We start from the raw sequence: 23,292 nt of genomic DNA on the forward strand, positions 1-23,292 counted from the left end.
ACTGATTTTGAGTTCTTTAGTCGATGGTAATTTTTCAAGTTTTTTCACGCCGAATGATTTATTTACAAGAAAGATGCAAGCACATTTGGTACTTTTGCATGAGTCTTTGTGGAGAAACTTAGTCATACAGATGGTAAAAGGACGCCATTTATGTTGTGCTATACTACCACTCAAAGCGCACAGATCTGTCAATTAAATCAACTAATCAATCAGTCGACTAAATCAGAAGGGTGTGACAGCCCTACATTTCTTACAGTTTATTATGTCTAGGGAAACACAGTCTTTTACTTCCTGTCTTTAAAGACACACCGCAGTATATACTGAGGCTGGATCTCACCCATTCACTTTCTAAACTCTGATTTGCACTCTCACCTCGTTCCAGTTGGGCTCTGTAGAGTCTCTGTACACACGTGTTTTGGCTTTGTTGACAAAGTAGCCGAAGGAATCCACCTCCAGAGAGCAGTAAAGGTCTAGCGGGCACAAGCACAAGTCATTTTAAGGGTTGAATCAAAAAAAAAAAAAAAAAAAAAAAAAAAAAGACTGCTAGTTCAGACATGAAGAAAGAGCAAAGAGGAGCGGAATCCCCACTGGTTGAAACATGCCACTGACTATTGCGTGACTAACTTTAGTAACCGAGAGCACAAAGTAGAGAATGAGCAGGCAGTGATTTGAGAAGCCAAAGACATATTTAAGGCGCCCACCCAGCTGATAGCTGCAGATAGAAGGGGGGCAGCAGAGAAGTCAGGGCCAACACAAGGGATGATGTGACACCACATGCAACCTGTAGGATAATCAGTGAGATGATCGCTAGTCAAAAAGAGGACAATAAAAGCCACTTACTTAAGCTGTGTTTCAGCCCTGATGCAGAGTGGACGATGACATTTAGGAAGCCGTACAAACCGGGAGATTCATCATCTGTGGAGGGCAGCGTTCAGATTACACACGTTAATATAAAATACAAAACTGTAGGTATATTATGTCTTCCTGTCGACCATGCACCTGTTTTTCTTCTCGGTTTTGCCTGTTTACAAAGCATAAAGTATACATTATCATGTATTATACCTTCTTGGGCAACTTCATTCCAACTTAATAGCACTAGTTCTACATTTCTTTTTGGGATTCATGGTCAATAAACCTCGTTTGGATGACATTATACATAATATTGGAGTAAAAAAAAAAAAAAAAGCAGAAATAATAAATTCTTTTGACTTATGATTAAGATCAGAGCAATGTTTGTTGATGGATAATCACACACGTGTTTTTGTCAGTTTAGTCAGGGTACCGTTATTAAATTCACTTCTTATTTTTTTTGGCAGCACATAATCACACCTGTTGTCGTCCTTGGCTTGCCAGTTTCTTTTTTTTAGATTATTTTTTGGGCTTTTCTGCCTTTAATGGATAGGACAGCTAGGTGAGAAAGGGGAGAGAGAGGGGGGAGACATGCAGGAAATTGTCACAGGTCGGATTCGAACCCTGGACTTCTGCGTCGGGGCATAAACCTCCGTTTATGTGCACCTGCTCTACCCACTGATCCAACCCGGCCACCTTGGCTTGCCTGTTTGTAAAGCATAAATATAAATGATCAACCCATTCTGTGCTACACCTAGGCTTCTAGCCAACGTCATTCAGTTATTTTAGGGCAATTTGGCTAAAAGAAACTCAATTTCTCAAAAAGAAAGTTTGAAAACTGGTCAAATTTGAACAGGACAGAAATCACAAACCCTAAAAAGCCCCAGTGAACCTTACCTTCCTTATTCATGGTCATTGGAATAGTGTGAACAGTCTGGAGTTTCACACATGAGTTAGTGAGCATCTGCAGCTCCAGAGAGGTCAGAGAGAAGCTTTTAAAACCTGCAGGGTAAATGTAAGTCACACATATGACATTATTATAAACATGACATAATTTAATATATATATAATAATTAGGGGTGGGAATCACAGAGGCCTCACGATACTTATGTCATCACGATACTTATGTCATCACGATACTTATGTCACAATACGATATTATTGCAATTTTAAACATATTGCAATATGCTGCAATATATTGCAATTGATTACCCTTTTTTTTTAAACTTCAAATTCTTCCCAATTTCAAATGATGTCCCCAAAAGGAAATCTGTTTCATCCAAAAAAGATAAATGTCTCTGTTCATCTCACTTCAATTTTATTGCTGCAAAACGGGATTGTCAAGCAGACAAACTGACCGATACATATGTATTAATAGATAAATACTTGGTGTCTGTGTATCGATACAGTATTGCCACGGAAAATATCGCGATACTATGCTGTATCGATTTTTTCACCCACCCCCTATTATTAATAGGACATATTATAACTGTTTTCTTATAGAAAGTGCCAGGAAAACTCACACTTCTTCTGCTGCTCGCGAACGATCTCCCTCCACTCGGCCCGTTCATAGTCAGAAGAGATGATAAAGGTGAAACCCTGAAAGTAAAAAAAAAAAAAAAAAAAAAAAGAAAGATATGCTGTATTTTTAATAGAACTCTCATGATTTAATGCTTGGTAACAGCAGATGGCAGCAGAAACCAAATTAAGAAGTTGTTTATTGACAGTACAAGATATTCCCAAAGATATTTTGCATGAATTTTTATACGTGTTTAAATATCCCTCATTTTGGAACATTCTTAAGGACCCCTGAATCACCTTGCCGTTTCTGTTGGCCACTCTGAACGCCATGTTGGGGGACATGAGAAGCAGCAGAGACTCTTGTTCTGATAACTTCTTCCTCAGTCGCTCGATCGCCTTGGGTCCTTTGGTGGTTCTCTACAGATGAACAGTACCGGGGTTAATGTGACGCAGGACAGGCTGTCTAGACATTTGTTCGATTCACATGTGCTAATCTTTAAGTTCCTCATTTTATTTTAGTTTTCAGTTTTGTCTTCAGACTTTGGTACAAAGCTGTCATCAATTCTACAGTGCAGTAGTACACATACTTAGAAAATATTAAACTACAATTCGGTCATGTTTTCCTTGTATTTTGTGTTGGTGAGGTTTTAATGTGTGTAGGTGTGTTTGCCAAGTGTGTGAGCTCGCCTTCTCTCTTTGGATCTCGTTCTTGATCTGGGAGATTTTGATCTTAATGGCGTCGATCTCCTCATCCTGGACCAGAGGGATGGGGGTGGACTCGCAGTCCTCGATGGTCTGGAAGGTCAGGTCGGCCAGTGGGATGTACCACTTACAGTCATACTGTTGCCCTTTTCTGTTGGAGGAAAAGATGTGTGTATTTATTGTTTTTATTGTTTCACTTGCTTTTAAAAAGGTGCTATATATAGGTAGGATTGAGAAGATCCAGGATTTAGCCAAAACATTTGAACATCGACAACTTCTCAGTCCCTCCTCCCCTTTCTGCTAAAGCCCAAAATGGTCTCCTAAGCCCCTCCCCCCACAAGGGAGAATGAATGCGTGTGCATGAGCAGTGATTGACACACAGTTAGACACCCCCCTTGGCCCTGATTGGTTCATCTGAATAGGGAGCGAGGGATTTTTGCAAATCGCACTACAGGCTGGAGGTGGAGCCAGAGGAGCCAGATTTTTTTTAATGACCTGCTTCATGTAGGTCTACTCGAACATAGGGTCAGTTTCAGCAAATATGACAGAAAGTTAGTTTTATAAGGCTTACCTACTGCATCTTTAATATGCTTGGTTTTATGTGTTGGTTTTATTGTTTTACCTGTTTTCAATATGCTTAATGTGCCTAAGGGTCTTTGAGTACCACGAAAAGCACTGTATTAATAACGTGTTCTTATTGTTAATATTATAATGACAACATGTCTTCCTCACCCAGTAACTGTCATGTTGTCATGCTTTTTTTTTTTTTTACCAGAATGGTTTCTAACAGTAGTGGAATGTCACTAAGTACATTTACTCAAGTACTGTACTTAAGTACAAATTTGAGGTAGTTGTACTTTACTTGAGTCTTTTCTTTTAATGTTGCTTTCTACTTCTACTCTACTACATTTCAGAGAGAGATATTGTACTTTTTACTCCACTACATTAATCTGACAGCTTTAGTTACTAGTTACTTTACAAATTAAGGTTTTTGCACACAAAATGTACCGTAGTTTATGAAATAAGATGTTTTATTATAAATTAAACTACCCAACAATATACAGGCATACAAGTCCAGCTGAAATGATTAGCTGATTAAACCCTTAGTTGACTGACAGAACTGTGTGAATTTTTCTGCATTGAGTACTTTTACTTATAATGCTTTATTTAAATTTTCCTGATGATACATTTATACTTTTACTTAAAGGTCCAATGTGTAGGAATTTCTCCCGTCTAGCGTTGACATCATATATCGCAATCAACTCTCTCGCACACCGCGCAGTTCAAAGTACGTATTACAGCTACGGTAGCCTTCACACTGGGCTGAAGATGAAGACTCCTGTTCCTGACATTTGGATTTTGAATACGCGTGGTCCTCCATGTTTCCTTCTTCAAACTTGCCGGGGCCGGAAATTTACACTACCCATTAGCAGCATTAGCAGCACCTGTGAGTTTATCATGTGACAGAGAAAACGCGAAAGGAGGAGCAGTATGTCCTGTATGTCCCTTATCGGCTAACGTATTTCAAGATGGCGCATGAATATGGAGCGTCTACCCCAGTTCATCCAAATGCAAATGTAAAATTTCAAGCCAAAAGGAATACTTGGAATTGATGGTGGTTGTAAATATTCATGAAAAAGGACAAGTTGGTGAACGGGCAACACAGATTTTGATAATGAACAACTAAACACGTTACACACTGGACCTTTATGTAACATTTTCAATGCAGGACTTTTACTTGTAACAGATTATTTTTACAGTGTGGTATTGCTACTTTGACTTAAGTAAAGGATCTGAATACTTCTTCCACTACTGGTTTTTAAGCAGCGTTTAACCAACAGTACGACTGGCCACAAGCTCGCAAACACATTTAAGAAACTGATGGAAAAATTATAATCTTTATCTTCCACTGAAACAATGAAGCCGTTCTATTTTCAGCAAAAGTCTGGGCGGCGTGGCTCTCATTCCCAAACAGGGATTTGAAACGGTGGATCTTCCAGGTCTACAAGCCTGGATCTCTAAAAACGTTGGTCTGGACGCCGACCCGGACTCACCCCGCGGCCTGTTTCTTCAGCTTGGTGCACAGCAGCAGGTCGGTGAAAAGGAAGACGTGACGGAGTTTCCTGGAACCTTCGACCAGCTCCACCATGAAGCGATCCCGGAGCAGCTGACGGTTCTGCCAACAGGAAATGATAAATTACGTCATTACGCTCCTAGTAAGTAACTCTTGTTTGCCTCAAATGAACCCAGATACAAATACAGGATGTATGCTTGGAATGACCTTAATTTCTCAGTAGTTTGGACTAATAAAACTGTGAGTTAGGATGGAAGCATCATATTAATGAACGTCCGTTACATTCAAGCCATTGCCAAATGCCAGTTGATAGAAAGCTAGTTAAGCCTATCGGCTCCACAAAACTCTCTCTGTATTTCTCAGTTTAGCTGTGTTTACAAAATGTAGCAGTCCGGAGACTTTCGCGCGCAGAAGTTCGAGTGATGCGTTTAACTTCACCGCTGAGAAAGGACAACGGCAGCGTTCAGCTTTAGAGACGAGAGGACATAAAAATTACAAGATAATGACCTCTTCTGAAGAGTCCATCATGTTTTGTTTTTTTTAAATCCTCCGTGTCCTCCTTGATTAGACGGGTTAAACGCTACCAGCAACTGTGTGGAGGAGGGGTGGGGGTGGTGCGCCATCACCTAACCCTGATTCTCCACTGGGCACGTCTTGCTGCCAGACTCGCAGATTATATTGTCTCTACAAGTACTTTACAGAACAATCACGTGTTTATTAAGCTAGTATTTACCTTCCACTCCATGCACTCCTGTAATTAAACTCCAGCGGTGCCTCTGGAACGCAGCGCAAACGCGCCTGGTGGAAAATGGGGGTAAGGCCTGCTTCATGTGGATGCGCTGACAGTGTTGTTGTTATTACTTAGAATTCCTCATGGGGGCGACAGAAACTACGCACTATAGCTTTAAGCTGCTTTCAACCACTTTTGTGCTGCACCGAAAGAAAATAGCTGCACTACTCAGAACTGCTGAAAGTACAGTATCTAATTTAACTTTTACATTGATGCTCAGTTTGCTGTTAGCTGCTGTTTGTACGTCGTTGTAGTTATTGTACAGCCTGTGGTGTTGCAACTGCTGTCGGATGAATGCGACCAAACCTCATAGAGGAAGTAAACAAAATCATTACAGCAGATCGCCCACTGATGATGCACATTAGCATCCTCACATTAGCATTTAGTTTAAATCAACACTGTGGTTACAATACAACCTTACAGAGCCGCTGGCGTGGCTGTAGACTCTTAGTCTTGTTCATTTTTGGGTTATCAATCATTGAGCAATACACAAATAATGGATATTTGTGACAGCTAATCATTGTTGATCCACCCAGCCTGAGGTTGGAGGCAGATGCGACGACACAAGGTCTTCCTGCAGCAGCGTGGATCTAAGTTTCCGCTCTTCCTTTTGACCTCTGGGCTGAGGCTGTCTACTGTGACACAGCCCATGTGGGACTTTGCCATCCCACACCAACCACAGTTCGACAAAAACAAGGAAATCACTGCAGCATGGCTTTCCTATTCGGTTTTCTGCACACTCCTACTTCAGTGCTGGCTGGTTACAGGCCTGACGGTATGGCCCTCAAACATGTTCAAGCACTGCCCTGGTTTCAAAAAGAGGCGACAGGGTGACATCCGCTCATTGTTTTGTGACACAAACAGGACCACAAATAGTCAATAATCCAATGGAAAAACAAGAGCTGTAACTGCGCAGTCCTCACACCCTCCTGGCACTGGAATCTGCTTCTGTTTTTATTATACAGTAATGAGACGTTGAGCAGTGAGGCATGTAGGTCAGGTGAACCTAGATAAACTTATGGGTTTAAATGGTCATAGTAATTACAGTCGAATTTAGTCGAGAACTGATTACGTACAACAACAACAACAACTCGTATTTCACACTAATTGTCATGTGCTGGCTTGTTATCTGTCAATCTCCTGGTGGGACTTCAGACTTCCTAAACTATATATACAAAAGAATGTTCCCAAGAACTTTCTTTGATTTAATATCCCACCCTGGTGGGCAAGGCCAGTTCCCAGAAAAACAGAGGAAGTTTTCAGTCAGTTCATCTGAATCAGAGCCCTGAGGTACACGTTGTGGGAGGGGGACCGAGGGGTCAGGAAGCCCGGGAAATCGGTACACACCCAGCGCAGAAGCCTGGTTAGACAGTTTAGTTGATAAGGGGTGTTGCAGGTCATTTCTGGGAAGCAGAGTTGACACTGCGGCAGGGAAGGATGGGAGTAATCGATAGGCTTTCCTGGTTTGCGACACAGAGACCTCCTTGCCTCTAGTGTTTGCACTGCTTTGTCACGAGCTTCCTCTACGCTCCACTTCCTTCACAACTACAGTGAAGCAGACAGGCTGAGATGAGTCAGCAGCAACCTGACTCACACTCCGGTTTTATTGCAGCTTCCAGACACCTTGTGCTCAGTTTTTTTTTTTTACCGTCAACAGACAAGACATGACGGAATTTACGTGCGGCAGGTATGAGCCTGAATTCCACAATGCTGCTGTTTTAGTGAGATAATCAAATAAGTTAAAGTGTTTTAAAATTCTGTACAGTACTGATTTTTGTTCAGTTGATTGACTGTTCAGTCAAGTGGAGACATGGACCCTACGCCAGACCCTACGTCGGACCCTACGCAGGACTCAACAGCGTAGCCTGATGTGCACCTCTCAAAAGATTTAACTACACGTGATGATGATGATGCCGTGGCTTGGTAGGAGAGGGTTAACTTTTCCTGCTACAGATTTCCCACCGTGGTCAGAAAGAACAGGGGAGACGCTTTGCTTCTCTCACTGTGACTCTAGAGTCAGCACTCGCTCTGAAGCTAATCGCCGTCACTCTCTCACTCTCTCTACCACACACTCCCCACACACACGCCGGCCCTGCTATTCTCTTAAAGAGATCGAAGCACACACCAACGCACAAGTACTTCAGGCCACCAACGTAGGCTACGGTTTCATTTTGCAGAAAGTCAGAAAGCAATCGCAATTCTTCTAAATGCTGTATAACAAAACATTGTTGCGCCTAACAGTTAGCAGATCACCAAAAATGGGCCTAAATTAGTGAAGCATATACTGGACAAATATAAAACCATATACGGTAAGAGCAGGAGCAACGCAGGGAGTCAATATTGTGGTGCAAGGCCTCGTCGCTGTGCCACCGCACCAATTGAACCACTAAATACTGTCCTTAGCAAAAGGAACAAGCTCTACCTACTCTTAATTTGTCATTCTCTTCTACCCAAGCCCTTGGTGAATAGCAACTACAACAGCCTGTGCTACATTCAATCAAAATTAATTGATGGAATTTATTTTGTTGAATAACCAGCAAATTTGGTCTCAATTAAGTGCCCGTCTCACTTATCAGAAGTAGTCTAAATGCAGCTGACAATATGGAGGGGACGTTAAAGCCTTGCTGATTTACCTACTAAAAATATATTTTATTTGCATTTGGTTTTCAGCAGGCCTGAGCACATTTATTTGTAAAAATGACAAGTGGATTTATTTATCCCTTTGGAGTCACAGAGCTAGAGCTGGGCAATATATCGATATTATATCTTAGATTTTGGATATGGTAATATTGTAATATGGCATGAGTGTTGTCTTTTCCTGATTTTAAAGGTTGCATTACAGTAAAGTGATGTCATTTTCTGAACTTACCAGACGGTTGCAACTGTTCTATTATTTGCCTTTACCCACTTAGTCATTATATCCACATTACTGAAAAATCTCATTGTGTAAGTATTTTGTGAAAGCACCAATAGTCAACACTACAATATCGTTGCGGTATCGATATCGCGGTATTTGGTCAAAAATATTGTGATATTTGATTTTCTCCATATATCGCCCAGCCCTACACAGAGCCATTAGTATATCTCGGAGATCATGAAAAGTGACTGAGCTTTCCACACTGACCTCTCCCTTCTTAACTGTCATGGACTGTCTACGTGGGGTGATCTCTTCATTTATACTGGACAAGAAGTTCTGAGAGATGCGCAGGGCGTCCTGTAACAGCGGATGGTCCGGGTGGCTGGAGGGCGTGTGCTTCAGGAGGTCCTAGAATAGACACAAACGATGACAAATTCAATCCCCCAAAACTCTCTTCATGCAGACGAGATGTGGCTCCAGATTTGTGTTTGGCCGGTTGACTTACATGCAGAACGAGCGTGCTGCGCGTCACTCTGTCCACAGGTTTGTAGAGAAGAGCTGTGGAGGAGGAAGAGTCAGCTCAACAGGCCTAGGCACAGCTCATCTACTTATAGCATTATTGATTATTGTGGAGGCTTGCCATTCATTTCACTCAGTACTCACTTTCCAGTGAATTTTTAGCCGACTGGTCTTTGCAGTCCTTTGTGCTTTTGACTTTGAGATTCTGGCAGAAAGATGACAGCAGAGGGAATGGTGAGAAAAAAAAATAGCCTCATTAAATCCCTGCCCCACGGCGCAATTAAAACAATCAGCGCCACTATAAGGAGCAGCGTGGCTTTTACACTGTGAGCACCGCTGAAAACTGCCCTGTCATCACTTGTCTCGGGCAGCTGTCCAACATCAAATACTTGCCTGCTGCAGTCCTGCTGTGCGTAGCGTGATTACATACCTCAGATATCTCTGCAAACTGAGCATTTGCCTGGCAGCACTTGTCCGCCATCTCCACAGCAACCTCGTAGTTATCCACAAAGGCCCGGTACACTCCAAGCTGGCTCGCCTACAGGGCACACGTCGAGCAGAGGTTAGATTTATTCCTTTACAGAGAAGATCGATTTTACTCTTCACTGTATGCTCAACTCAGACATGAGTCAGTATTACAGTATTACATGAGGAATTAATGCATTTGAAGGTGATTCAATGTTTGTTCACGTGTCTATATATATAAATCCATGTATGCATGTGTGTTTTTCAGATTATTTTTTGGGCTTTTTCACCTTTTTAATGGAGGTGAGAAAGAGGAGCGAGAAGGGGAAGACATGCAGGAAATCGTCACAGGTCGGATTCGAACCCTGGACCTCTGCGTCGAGGCATAAACCTCCATGTCTATGTGCGCCTGCTCCACCCGCTGAGCCAACCCGGCCACGTTTTTTTCATCTTTTTCATCCAACAGAAAACACTGAGGTAGCTCTTATTCAGCGACCTCCTATAAAGCGTTTGGTTTTCCTTTACTGCCTGTAATGTGGTGAAGCGAGGCTTTTATCTGGCCAGGGGATGACTCCAGGCAGTCTACTCACATGTGCACTGCAACATCCACCGAGCATTACTAACAGCCACCTTTTCCCCCTGAAAGTCCCCCTCTTTTTAAACATCATTAATGATCAAGGCATGACATTTAAGGAGTGCTATAATTAGTTTCTGAACGTTAGTGACGTGACAAATGGTGGTGCGTTTGATCAAAAGCCAACATACAATTTGATGATGTGAGGTTTCATGTTATTTGATGTTTGGTCTTCTTATCCAAAAGAGGGTTTAAATCAGCTGAAGGGATTGCTTAACCTTATGGTTATAACTACACACTCATACTGCAGATAAACAACTGCTCAAAGTGTTTCACATCAAACAATGATTGCAACATTTCACCCATCCGTTACTTTATTGGCACATTTTTCTGCTGCGTTCAAGTTAGATCAAAAGAAGAGGAAAAACAGGTTTTTGTTGCTTTGACTCTGAAACATTGTCATGACCTGTTTTCCTTCAAAATCTTGAAGTAAGAAATGTTATATTTGTCATTTTTTTTCTGAAGCACAGTTTATTATATTTATGTTAATATAATTTACAAAATATAAATGGATTTCCAACACCAATGGATTACTTGGTACGTTTGTGTTGGCACATTTATTCACGACAGAAAGTAGAACATAACATAGGCAAAACAATTTTTCACATACACATTGCAGTTACAACATGAACATTTCTGTTTTCTTAGTTTTCCTACTGAGGCTAATAAAAATATCATCACCATACCAGCTTCTGGAAGAGGTCGCCCACACACTGCTGGTGGCCCCAGTCCTGGACTCGGGGCAGCAGAGCGTCAAAGAAGTCCTTGTGGATCTCATGAAGCTCTGGCACATTGAAGAAGATGGTCTCTATCTGCTGGATGGTCAGCATTGGTTGGGAAGTTGTGGCTGCGGCCCTCAGAGGCTTCATGGGCTGGATAAATAACCACAGTCCATATGAAGGCAACAGTTACTGAATCTACTGTAAAAAATAATAGTTCATTCAGACTTATCTTCAACAGAAAACCTGTGCCAGTAAGAAGAAATAATAGCACAGTTTACTTTTTATTTTTTTTATTATCTTGTTTTTGTAGAAAGAAGCCTTTTCACAAACACAACAAGGGTCATAATACATATTTAGAGTCTAGGAGATCTGCTGAAACAAGCTAAATTGCATTATGCCATTAGCACATTTACTTTTTTGTAAATTGACAATATCTGTGTGTGAATGTAACAAGTAAGTCAGCCTTACTCACAGCAGCGGCCACTGTAACCACAAGTGGCAATTACAGGATAACGCTAAATGCAAAAAATGTAGTGCAACACTGTAGCACTAGCAGACAGGAATCTGTGAACTGACTCTTACCAACAGTAACTAACATGGCATTATCTAGCTGAAGTTTGCTAACATTAGCTAACATAATTTATCATGTATTAAATTGAGCAAGGGTATGTTTTTATGACCTGTTAAATCATTTTTTTTATTTGTGAGAGGAAGAATGTGTTATTTCTTCTTTTCAAAAGTTTGTGTATATATATATTTATTTATTTATTTATTTATTTATAACACAGAAGCATTTAAAGACAATACAATTAAAGATGCTAGCTAAACCAGCAGTTGTTTCAATCATATCGCTCTGTCCTTTTGTCTTGCAGCCAACTCAGGAAAAGATATTTTGTGTGTTTGTGTGTGTGTGTGTGTGTGTGTGTGTGTGTGTGTGTGTGTGTGTGTGTTATAAGTCAGACATACTATCAGGAGGGCCTCCAGGTGGCTGAGATAAGTCTCCTCACTGGCCAAGATTCCTGACAGAACCCACTTTCTCATCTCCAGCCCCTTCTCCTGATCCAACTCCACCTGACACAAACATGGTGGAGAGAGAAAAGTATTTTCAAACATGAAGAGAAGATATTCTCCACCACAAGAGGCCCATGATGAAGATATGATACGCAAACTTTAAATGGGTTTGATCTTTAACATACCACCCGCACACCTCTGTAAACCCCTGGCTGCAGATATTGTTGTTGTGGGATTAGGGACAGACCAGATTTGATTAAACTCTGTAGGAGTTTTACATTCCACAACGCCTGCTCCAGAGACTCCCAGCATCTAATGTGTTTCTAGTCCAGGAGTTGTTATTCCAAACAGGTCAAAGCCATCAGTCATCCTGGTGCGGGCTATCATGTCAGTAAGCAGCTCACTGGAGCATTGAGAGAGGCTGTATCAAGCTATGCCATTATATTAGCAATTTTATTTTTTTATTTATTTTTAAAAGCTGCACACTGACTAAGCCCCCCCCCCCCTCTCTATCAAGATTTAGGCTTTGAAGATCACCAAGTGTACACATCAGAGGATAGGAACACCACAGATAGGACAGGAACCAGGCAGAGGGGGAGGGGAGCTGGGTCTCTTTTTAAACATCTGTTCGCCCACATGTTTGCTGAGCTTTTATGGAGTTTGTCAGCAATGCCCTGCTTCATACTGAGAAGCACTCCCATAATGCCTATTCTATTGTTGGCTTCTGGATGCCTCATCGGATTGAATGCCTGAAGGGCACTTCTTCTGTAGCTTTCTAATGGGTAACATCACTGACTTTACACATGAAGTCCAGTTTACTCGTTATACAGAAGCACTACTCAGCCTGTGAAAAAAGTTGTATAATGTCAACAAAGAGAACTAAGATAAGAACCCAGATGATGTCGTCATTTGAGGAAGTGTAATACTAAATCACCAAAGTGACAATTTAGAGGAAATTGGAATTATTTTCTCGGCTTTGCATAATATTTACTTGGTCAGGCATAGGATTCAACCCAGGAAACATCTAGTCACAGGTCAGCCTCTTTAAAAGTGATTTAGTTTTACACTTATACAGCATTTCTTTAATAATATTATTAATTTTTAAAGATTTGTGTAATTACTAAACAATCCTCCAGTCAGATACTGCAGGAAATCCAGCATGTTTCTCACTTTGACGCACATGCAGCAACACCACATAGGAGTAAAATAACAAGAAGCGATATCCTCTTAGCAACAGGAAGAAAGAGGTTCATGGGAAATGATGGCATAATTCAGTGAAACACTTCAGTGAAGCACTAAAACTGGCATGGGAGAATTTGGTGCTATTTATTTAAAAGAATTATATTAAGCAATACAAATAACCTGAAATTAACTTGTGGGCTTTAACAAATGATCTGCTGTCCTTTTGAGGGAGAATGTTGGGATTGATTTGGTACTTTTAAACTAAATACACTAGGGCTGTTGGAACGAATTCCGAAAGTCGAATATAATTCAAACAGTAAAAAAATCAATACTATTCAAATGCTGAAATTACTATTCAAATGTGATTTATTTTTTTTTTAATAAATAGGTTGGCTAATGTTAGCTAATCTCCTTCTTCTCATGTCACGTCTGATGAACAATAAGTTACGAGAGTGACATTACAGTACATTACGTACCGAGCAACGTTAGTACGTAACGGGGAGTGACAGGCTGCGGCTGGAAATCAGAAGAAGGATGGGAAATAGTTTTAACACGACTTTAATATCGACATCCACTGAGGCCAAAAATGCTTATGTTATCAATAGTTAGCTCGTTCTGGTTTCCTAAGTGCGTTGCGAGTTATAGGAGCTTAGCTGGGAGCTTCATGGAGACAGCTCAAGATATATAAATGTTAGCTGCCTTATATATATATATATATATATATATATATATATATATATATATATATATATATATATATATATATATATATATATATATATATATATATATATATATATATATATTACCTTCTAACAGCTGGATTCTCAGTAACCTGACAATCTGCAAGAAACAGGTCGCTTTTAAATCACTAAAATAGTAGTGACAGCACCGTTTGGCTTAGTTATTAATGCCGTTAGCATCGTGGCTAACACTATGTTACAAAGTTTATGACAAATTGTTTCAGCTGTGATTTCAAACATGTCATTGTGCTAACCGAGCACCGTTAGCCTTTACAACAGAGCCGCTTCACTACACTTGTTAGATAATGTTTCATTCCAGCGTCCTCTGTTGATTTGTGTTTGCTGCTATGTGTTCGTGGTGGAATATAATGTAAACAGAGAGCGGCGTGTCGGAATTGCAATGCGCCGTGATGTAGATCCCCTTCAAGGCCAGGCTGATGTTGGAAGTCCCTCTAGTGGACAGAACGTGTAACAACAACAACCACACGCTTATTAAGCGTTATAGTGGCATTGACAAAGCATAAGCCTGAGTAGTGTAGTACATATTTATAACAGGCTTCATATGAGCATTAAATATTTGAATATTATTCAAATATTCAAAAAATAACAAATATAATTTGAATGGTATTATAGAGTAAGACTGACCGCTCTAAAATACACAGACAGCAGAAGACACAAAGCCAGGTAACTTTTCATCATGGAATGAGAAGCCACAGCTGCTGACAGTGTTGCATAGTGCGTGGAGAGAGGAAAACGAAGGACAAAGCAGTAGCCAGGGAACAACAGCAGAGCAGCCAGAGGAAGATGAGGGAGAGAGCAGCAGCAGCACTGCGAGCTGAGAGACACAGTTAACGTGTCAGAGATATTGGGGTGGGAGTTGACCCAGTAACATTACCGACAGCGTGGACTCCAGGGAGCCGGAGGACTGGGTGTCTCGGCTGCTCCGGCTGTGAGAGCAGAGTCGTGGCGAGGGGGACGGGGACCCGGTGAAGGAAAGAGGGTCGTGGCGAGGCTGGTGCTCGTCTGGGTGCTCCAGGTCGTAGACGTAAGACGGAAGGGTCTCGTTGTAGGGAGCCTCTGTGGGAAACAAAGGACAACAGTCACATGGGGTGTCATTAAACTGTTAAGCCGTGTAGTAAACACGGAGAGACGTCATGGGTAATGCAGCAAACTGAACTGATTGAAACATAGTGAAATTCATTGTTAATGCCTTCATCATTTCAGTTGATATAACTGGTGCAGTGCCTGTTTAAAGCGCTTGGCCTGTGGTATTGTGGCTTGTAGCTTTCTCCAGAACCATTTTACCCCAAAATAATTTCAATAAGGCCCCCAATGCAACTCAACTGTATACTACTGACTTGTGTACTTCTCCTTCAGAGAAAAACATTGTACTACTACGTTTACCTGACAGAGAATTGTTACTGGTTACGTTGGAGATTCCGATTTTACTCACAAAATATAACAATTAAAATATGATGCATTATTATTCATTAAACTATCCAGCATTATATCAGAGTTGAAAGCTCCGTGAACAGGCGTTAAGTCAATTGAAGTACATAGTGCCGATAATGCCTCTCGGTCACTCTTCACTTGAAGTTAGAGTTTAGATTCTCTGCCCGAGCCCAAACTAGTCAACTTTAGCATGGGCGTATTCAATTACGCTAAGCACTGTACCAGCCACTGAGAGTGAAAGGAACGCGGGCGGGGTCAGTGGGGGGCGCCTACAGTTCATTTTTGCTCCAGGGGCCCCAAGTGTGTTAATCGAGCCATGACTGGATCACATGAAATTTTAAGTTACGTTTTATTGTCCATCAGCTGTCAAGCCTAAAAAAATAAAATGTAATTTAATTCTTCTCAGATTGAGAAATGACATACATGTCTAACGAAAGCTGAAACGCCAGTACTGTCAGTTGGCAATAAACCCTAAGCAGCGTGCTGTCTTTTACTGACATTTGTCTTTATATCAAATCCTCTTTTAACCTTTATAAACCTGTGACCGACACAAATCTACCACACAGCCTAGCCAGCCACCGAGGGCTCATGCCAGGCAAGTGGATAAGCCTGGGAAACTGCAGGGGCAACACGTGGGCTCTGCTCATGCCAGCCTTGTTGTACAGTGTGTCTCCTTCAGGATCAGAGAGAATCTGAAAGGGTCCTGCTGTAACCTGGTATAATATTTACTTTGTGAGTCTCCGAATAAAAGAGGTCTCAAAGCTCAGAAAGCAGCACAGTTCTTCCTGAAAATAAGAACAATGGGCAGAAAAGATGTACATTCTGGGATTAGAAACCCACGTTTTACAACATGCAGACAGCGAGTATCTGCCAGAAACAAGTGTAACAAGTCAGAAATACCTGTTGTGCTCGTCATCCCTGTAATGTCAGACTTTTTAGGACACCCTGAAGATGAGGATCAACAGACTCTGTATCCTGTAATTACTGTCAGCCACCCCCGACTCACCAGCACTTATCATCAGTATCATCATTATCGTCGGCAAGGATGTGGCAGATGCAGAATAGCTATCGCCAACAGTGCTAATAAAAAATAAGGCAATCATGGGATGTCAGCAGGGCTTTAAATTAAGTGTTTTGATCACCAGCCAACATGGCTAGTCGATTTTTAAAGTTACCAGCCAATCAGATTTTCCACTACCCACATGTTTGTTTGTTTTTTTCCTAACTTACTATCCGTTCGGCTTCTCCGTTTCAGTGTAGCTCGCAATCGATACCACACACGCTAGGTACTTAGCCAACGGTTGTACGACACGTCAGGACATGGTGTTGATGGGAAATGTAGGATCAGTAGTACAAGCAGTGTAATAACTTCACAATGTTACCAGCCAAAGTTCCTTTTTGCCAGCATTTGGCAGGTTGGCGGGTGTCAATGAAAAGCCCTGGATGTAAGGTATGTTAAGAAGAGGCTACAAAACCGGTTCACTTCAGCTGGAAAACAGGAAAGAGAGGATTCCGGAAACTGGGGGAGGATAAACCCGAGGCACCCTGGAGAGGCCTGGAGAGACAGGCGGACTGACAGGATGACATCCACAGAGGCCGTGACAAAAAGGGCTCAAACAAACACAGAAGACCCAGCAGAGAGGCAGAGAGTACTGCAGGCCTTCAGAGCACAGGGGAAGTCCATGTGAAAGGCCACTCTTGTGTTCCAGTGAGATTATACATCAGCCCCGGCACTGGATGAATAACACATCCTCTCTCAGGCAGCAGCCTCAGACCCACAAATTGATATTAAATTCACCAAAGACACAACAAACTCACAAACACTAGCAAACTCGCAAACATAAATCGGCTTGGGTTATTACCTACGCATTTAACAACCTTGGAGAGTAATGTTTCAGAGTCCATTTTTCTTTTCTTTTTTTGTGTCCAGTTGTGCTTCTTGTAGTCTCCGTTTGTGTGTCAGTCTAATGGGAACATTTTTAAATGCACAGGGCTCGTTTGGCTTTGAAAGGGGACATCACAATGGATTCTCAGTGAGCAACAATGTTCTGGTGATCACAAGGAACGCTACTGAGGAAGTGTCCAGGCAGGTCTGCCCGGAAAATTCAGCTATTCATCTGCTTCAGAGCGGAAACAGGCTTTCTGCACAAGGTCATCTTTTCACAAACAGCTCCCTCTCCCACTCCTAACACACACAGACACACACAGACACACACAGACACACACACACACACACACACACACACACACACACGTTCAGCTAACTGTCACAGCTATCATATTTACATTCTAGCTAACATTGATGCCTTTTGCAACTAAAAGACTCTACACGTTCAGACAAACAGCATATGGACACTATTTCTAAGAAACCATTGTAACTCAAAATGAAAATCTATTTTACTTCTCGCTTGATTTACCCCCCCACCCACTTGTTTCTGCGTTACCTGTTCTCATGTCCTTTGTTTGTCCTGATTGTAAAACAGTGTGTAACCTCTTTAACAAGAGCTGAACAAATAAACCGAAGCAGAGAGAGACACACAGTGCTCTTTTAAAATCCTCAAACAACCTGCAAAACCCCTGTAAAGTTTTTGCACAGTAAAGTGAACTTATACAGATTTTAAGGCTAATACAATATTAATATTTCAGAGTTTAAAAGAGCTACTTATATGGTACTGATCTGGAAACGTGTGTCAACGGCAATGATAAATAAGAACGCAAACACAACAAACATTTTGAAAAGTTTGACTCAAAAGTAAAACAGCCAATAATGTTTTGAATCTGAACTATAATACATTGTACCATATACTAACCACCAACCACACTCTGTTACATTTTTGGAGCATTTAAAAAGCCCAAAAGTTACATTTAATTTATTAATTGAACTGTTAAATTGCTGTTAAAGTTTCTGTAAATTTGATCTCCCAATATAATGGTCTAAAGGTTGCTTTAACCCCTTTTAATGCTAGGTATGGAATCGATGTCTCACTCTGTAGCTAAAACAGAGAGCTCAACACACAGGGTGAAAAGAGGAGCTGCGGCAATGTGCAGTACAACAAATATCTGGTGTTTTCTGAAAATTAAACCACATAAACCAATTCTGGTACAACCTCTAAATACAATTATAAACCTGAAAATGAGCATAATGTGAGCACTTTAAGTGGCACCTGCCTCTACGACGTGTAACGTTAGACAAGCAATCAGCATTATCAGATCTTGGTACAAGCATGCTGCATGCTTATTGGCTCACTGACGCTGATGTGTATTACTCCTAAGGTATTCAAATTTGGTATTGAATGACGAGGCATTTTTCAATACTCGATAATATGGGGGCAATTTGGTCGGTGCCTATCGAAGTTCGGAACCCAGCCCTAGCAGTAACTGATAAGTGATCATTAAAAAAAATATAAAGTCACACACAGGAGCCATCCTTTCGGTTCTACAGTATGTTCTCCCTGTCCCATACCCAACCTGCTTTAGCTTAAAATGGTTTTAACTGTGCAATAGAGCTGTAATAAATACATTCTAATAACATTACATAAGATTGCTGAGCCCAACAGCTGCGTGCAGCCGTGGATCAGAGAGAAGCTGATTTTGTTTTGGACTCTCTCTGAACTCCATAATTCTGTTTTTCAAGAATTTAGTTTGACAGTATTTCCACAAGTCACGGTCTTACAAATGTCAGATTAATGCAAATCATCCAAAAAAAAGCAATATTATGCTTCACCTTTTTAAGACACAATACACAGTGCCTTTGCTTTCCCGCATCACCACGCTGAACACTCCTAACTAAAAATAGAACTCAAGGATATATAAGGACTCGGCCAAACAACTTGGCTCCCATCATTTCCAGTCTCCTTCTGGAGTATCATCAATCATCATGAAACACTTTTCCTTCCTCCAGCATGCAAAGAAGAGCAAGAACAACCATGTTCACAAGACAAACACAGCAGTTTAATACTGGGGACATGTCCCATTGATGACAAAGCAAAGACACATTCAAAGCCCTAATCCTAATCCATAGAGATGAACTACGGTAAACAGGCAGAGAGGGAGTGACAGATGTGCAGCTGAGACAGTATCACAGCATCAGAGACTCACAGCCACAGAAATAATCGTGTGGTCTTATTTCACTACACGAGAACAACACGCACTATCAAAAAGGAGAGGGAACGTTCACTTTGGGATGCTTTTACAAATATTTCGTTTTGTTGTTTTTACGTTTGGCTTGCCATCATCACATGGATGGACACAAAAGCACTGCCTTTTCACTTCACAGCAGGACATTTAATATGGGGGAGAATTAGTTTGGTGTTGGTTCTGGAAACCCACCAAAAGTGGGAAGTTGCAATCAGATAAACAAGCTTTGGATCCATTTTGGATCCAGTATCTGCTTTGAGTACCACAGATAAAATATCAATTCTGTTCGCCTGACGGGAATACATTTAGACAGCAATTCTCAAAATCAAAACCAAAGAGTTCTATTGATTTGTCCCAGAAAGAGCTGGAACTAGAATAGTAGCATCCATAATTCCCCATTTCACCACTGGGAAAAGGCAAAGTGCTGCCCAGCCTGGCACATTGACTGATCATCAGTGTGTTTAAATAGCTTGTACTGCTCTGACAAGGAAAGAGAGAATCAGATCCCCACTTACTGTTCCCCACTGTGAACATATTGACCATCAACACAAAGATCAGACAGCTGATGGACAGAATTTAGATCGCGAGCTTCCAGAAATAAACACCACATAGCAAATGTGTTGATCGATCTAACTTAGAAACAGATATTTAAACATCAATAATTCAATCAGCCTTTCTGTCGCCTCTCTAATGGTTGTATAGATCTGGAGAGAAAGGTTGCACCTTTGGAAAAGAAGGCAGCAGAAGATGCCAATGTGAGAGGTTGTTAAAAGCTTGGCACCACTTTATGGCTCCAGGAAACAGATTCTCCTGCGGACTGTGCGGTCACTGGGGAAACAGCGGTGGCAGCCAGCGAGAGCAAATACAGGCGAACTGGTTAAAGAGTGATGGCTCTTCAGATACCGGATTTAGTGACCCATGCCTGTGGCCCCCTCACTTCATGACAGGTGGAAAAAATCTTAGATTTATCTGTAATGCACTTCAGAGAATCTTTGGTGACATTTAGTTCTCCACACTACAAACAGTCTCAATGGGCTCTCTGTCTGTCACTCAAATCCTATTTTCATCACATGATTTATTTATGTTTTCAATTTCTGATACTGAGCCACTATGTTGCTGACGCATTCCAGAAATTATGACTATAAAGCAAGTTCAGGTGCTAAATACAGTGAAAGTATCAAAACGCTCAATCCACAGAGAAATGCACACAGCCCGTATTTAGAATCTGTGCTTTTAAACAAGCCATCAGGTCTTCCGTACGGTTGTGATGTCACAACTGTACTATATGTACAAAATGCAGCTACAGTGCCGATACAGTCATTCCCCGACTGCAACGCCAGTGCAGAGAGTCCAAGAGTGCAGATGCTAAAGACCTGGAAACGCTGACTAATTAGAGCAGACTGGGCCTTTACGGGAGGGGAGCTTAAAGAGACAGGCGCTAAAACGGAGCGTTGCAGACAGAGGGTGATACAGGTGTTGTGAACATTAAAGCATGTACACATGTTCTAGTAGAAACCCAAAATACAAATATGAACTTAAAATGAGCATGATAAATCAAAATGCATGTAGCAGAGGCTAACATATCTTGCTTCAAGCTCCTGGACCCTACATTTCCCATAATGCTGTTTGTAAAGTAGGATTTCTGTTAAAAAAGGAAGTCTACAGCTATGATAGCTCTACTAAGGCTGTATGTAGGCACAGTGGTGCTTTGAGCTAAATGTGCAAACATTTGTTGTCTCCAACCCAAAACCATGGTTACTCACATGATGTCACTTGAGTAATTTTCTCCTCCAGAGCCACATTAGACATTTAACAACTGTTTTCACAGGCTGTGTTGTACTCCCTGTGAGTAGCAAATTGACTTTGACACGTAAACTTTAACCTCATACTGTAACTGGGGCATATGTTATGTCAAATGCAGACAATGGCTGTGTGTTTTGGCAACCTATCAAAAGAAAATGTTAGCCGACACATCATCATCATCACATCCTGGGCCATCTGAAGTGTCTTCTGCATTTGGGAGGCCCTTCCAACCACAGGGCTGGTGGAGGCAGTGAGGCCCACCGGCACTCGTCTCTGATGTGTTGTAGGGCAGCCTAAAATTAGTGCCAGTCATTGAGCAGGGTAGGTCAGAACTGGGCCGCCCTGCCCAGCACACCTACTAATCAGCGTGTGTTGAAATAGCTCAGGGTGGTCAGACTACTGCTTGTAACGTGCAGCATAACAGGGAGAGAATCAAAGTCCAATAATTGTTCCAGTCTGTGACAATGAACATAAGACAGCGAAGCACATGTAAACATTGGCTATACATGGGATTAGCTTTAGTGACGCAGAAGAGAACAACAGCATGTCTAATATTATACAGTAGCTATTTAGCCCTATTTGGTTATTTTTATTGGGGAATCATTTTGATCTCACTTGTTTTAAAAAGCCCATAATTCATACTGGAGTCTGGCCAGTCTCATATAGCCTTATGTTGGTTTTTCTCAGTGAACACAATTGCTGACACTGCTTATTATTAGCATATGATGAACACACTTAATAAATGTAATCAGCCACATGAAAAAAAAATCACAGTGACCTCCAGGTATGATCAAATATTCATTTGCATGTCTGAACAGAATTAAATGTTAGTGAACAGGCCTTACCTGATGTGCTTTAATGTGATTGGCTCAGTCATAATCTGCCCAGCAACACAGGTTTTACAGCACGTCTGCATTTAACAAGTCGGTTAAAGCTAACGGTGTGTGGGCTCAGTATAGACCCACAATCTTTGTTTACAATAACTTCCGGGCAGAAAACTCCTGGGGCCTGTACATACAATTTAACGGCGCTGAGCAAACAGGGACGAGGAACAACTGGATCAACTCTCATCTCATTCACCTGAAATGCATGTTTGATGCTTTCATATTTCAACATTAGGTTGGTGACCTAAATTACCACAGACTACAGGAAATGACACCACCCAAACCGACCAGCGGTGAGACGTTGTTGTTCGTAACTTTTGATTTGGTTTTTCAAAAGGTGCTGGCAAAGCAACACAGTACAGAAAATAAGCAGGGCAGCGACGTCAGATAGGTCGGACCTTCGCGTTACTGTAAACGTAGTCTCGCATTGCCGGACCTTCCTCCACAGCGCTGCGGAGGAGGGTCTGGCGAGTCCACTCAGCATTCCGTCATGGGAGACAAACGTGCTCTGGTTTATTGGCATTTCTTTAAAACAATCACAATCGTCTTGGGCGGCGCTGAGCGCCGTACGGAGACACGGCGCCTCTGCAAAATAGCCTCGGGAAGGAACTTGTTTTGGTGGAACGTGTGTACGTTCAAAGGTTGTTTTAGTCGTGCAACAGAAAACTCAGATTGGTTTTCATGCTAATCGGATGTGTCTCTAGCTAGCTCTAGCTTGCAAACCGCTGATTAGCTTATAACGCTAGTCGTCGGGCCATGGGTAAAGTAAAAAGAAATCGCTACTTCTATACCACTAACAAGGCTCAAAATAGCACCACACTTCAACGACAGACAGTTTATTAAAAAGATAGATTATAAAGACGGTAGCGTTCACGTATACAAGCAGGCGTCATCTTGGGAAAACAGTCACGACCAGTTGAACGACAAACGCCGTGATTGAGCTATGT

At 41.6% G+C, this 23,292-nt stretch overlaps 1 protein-coding gene across 1 annotated transcript in view; it reads right to left on the reverse strand.

Moving 5' to 3' along the window:
• The window catches only part of LOC114555076 (breakpoint cluster region protein), a 45,540-nt gene that overhangs the window by 13,117 nt on the left and 9,131 nt on the right, over window positions 1-23,292 (reverse strand). The window contains exons 2-15 of the mRNA XM_028577177.1: window positions 14,965-15,146; window positions 12,100-12,204; window positions 11,098-11,283; window positions 9,743-9,850; window positions 9,457-9,517; window positions 9,299-9,351; window positions 9,061-9,201; window positions 5,127-5,248; window positions 3,058-3,223; window positions 2,668-2,787; window positions 2,373-2,448; window positions 1,747-1,851; window positions 841-915; window positions 373-470 (exon numbers count right to left, since the gene is read on the reverse strand). Of these exons, the coding sequence (XP_028432978.1) occupies window positions 373-470; window positions 841-915; window positions 1,747-1,851; window positions 2,373-2,448; window positions 2,668-2,787; window positions 3,058-3,223; window positions 5,127-5,248; window positions 9,061-9,201; window positions 9,299-9,351; window positions 9,457-9,517; window positions 9,743-9,850; window positions 11,098-11,283; window positions 12,100-12,204; window positions 14,965-15,146 (1,598 nt within the window). The remainder of the gene's footprint in view (window positions 1-372; window positions 471-840; window positions 916-1,746; window positions 1,852-2,372; window positions 2,449-2,667; window positions 2,788-3,057; window positions 3,224-5,126; window positions 5,249-9,060; window positions 9,202-9,298; window positions 9,352-9,456; window positions 9,518-9,742; window positions 9,851-11,097; window positions 11,284-12,099; window positions 12,205-14,964; window positions 15,147-23,292) is intronic.

This window comes from Perca flavescens, chromosome 5 (assembly GCF_004354835.1).
Source record: "Perca flavescens isolate YP-PL-M2 chromosome 5, PFLA_1.0, whole genome shotgun sequence".
In the NCBI taxonomy this organism is placed as follows: Eukaryota; Metazoa; Chordata; class Actinopteri; order Perciformes; family Percidae; genus Perca; species Perca flavescens.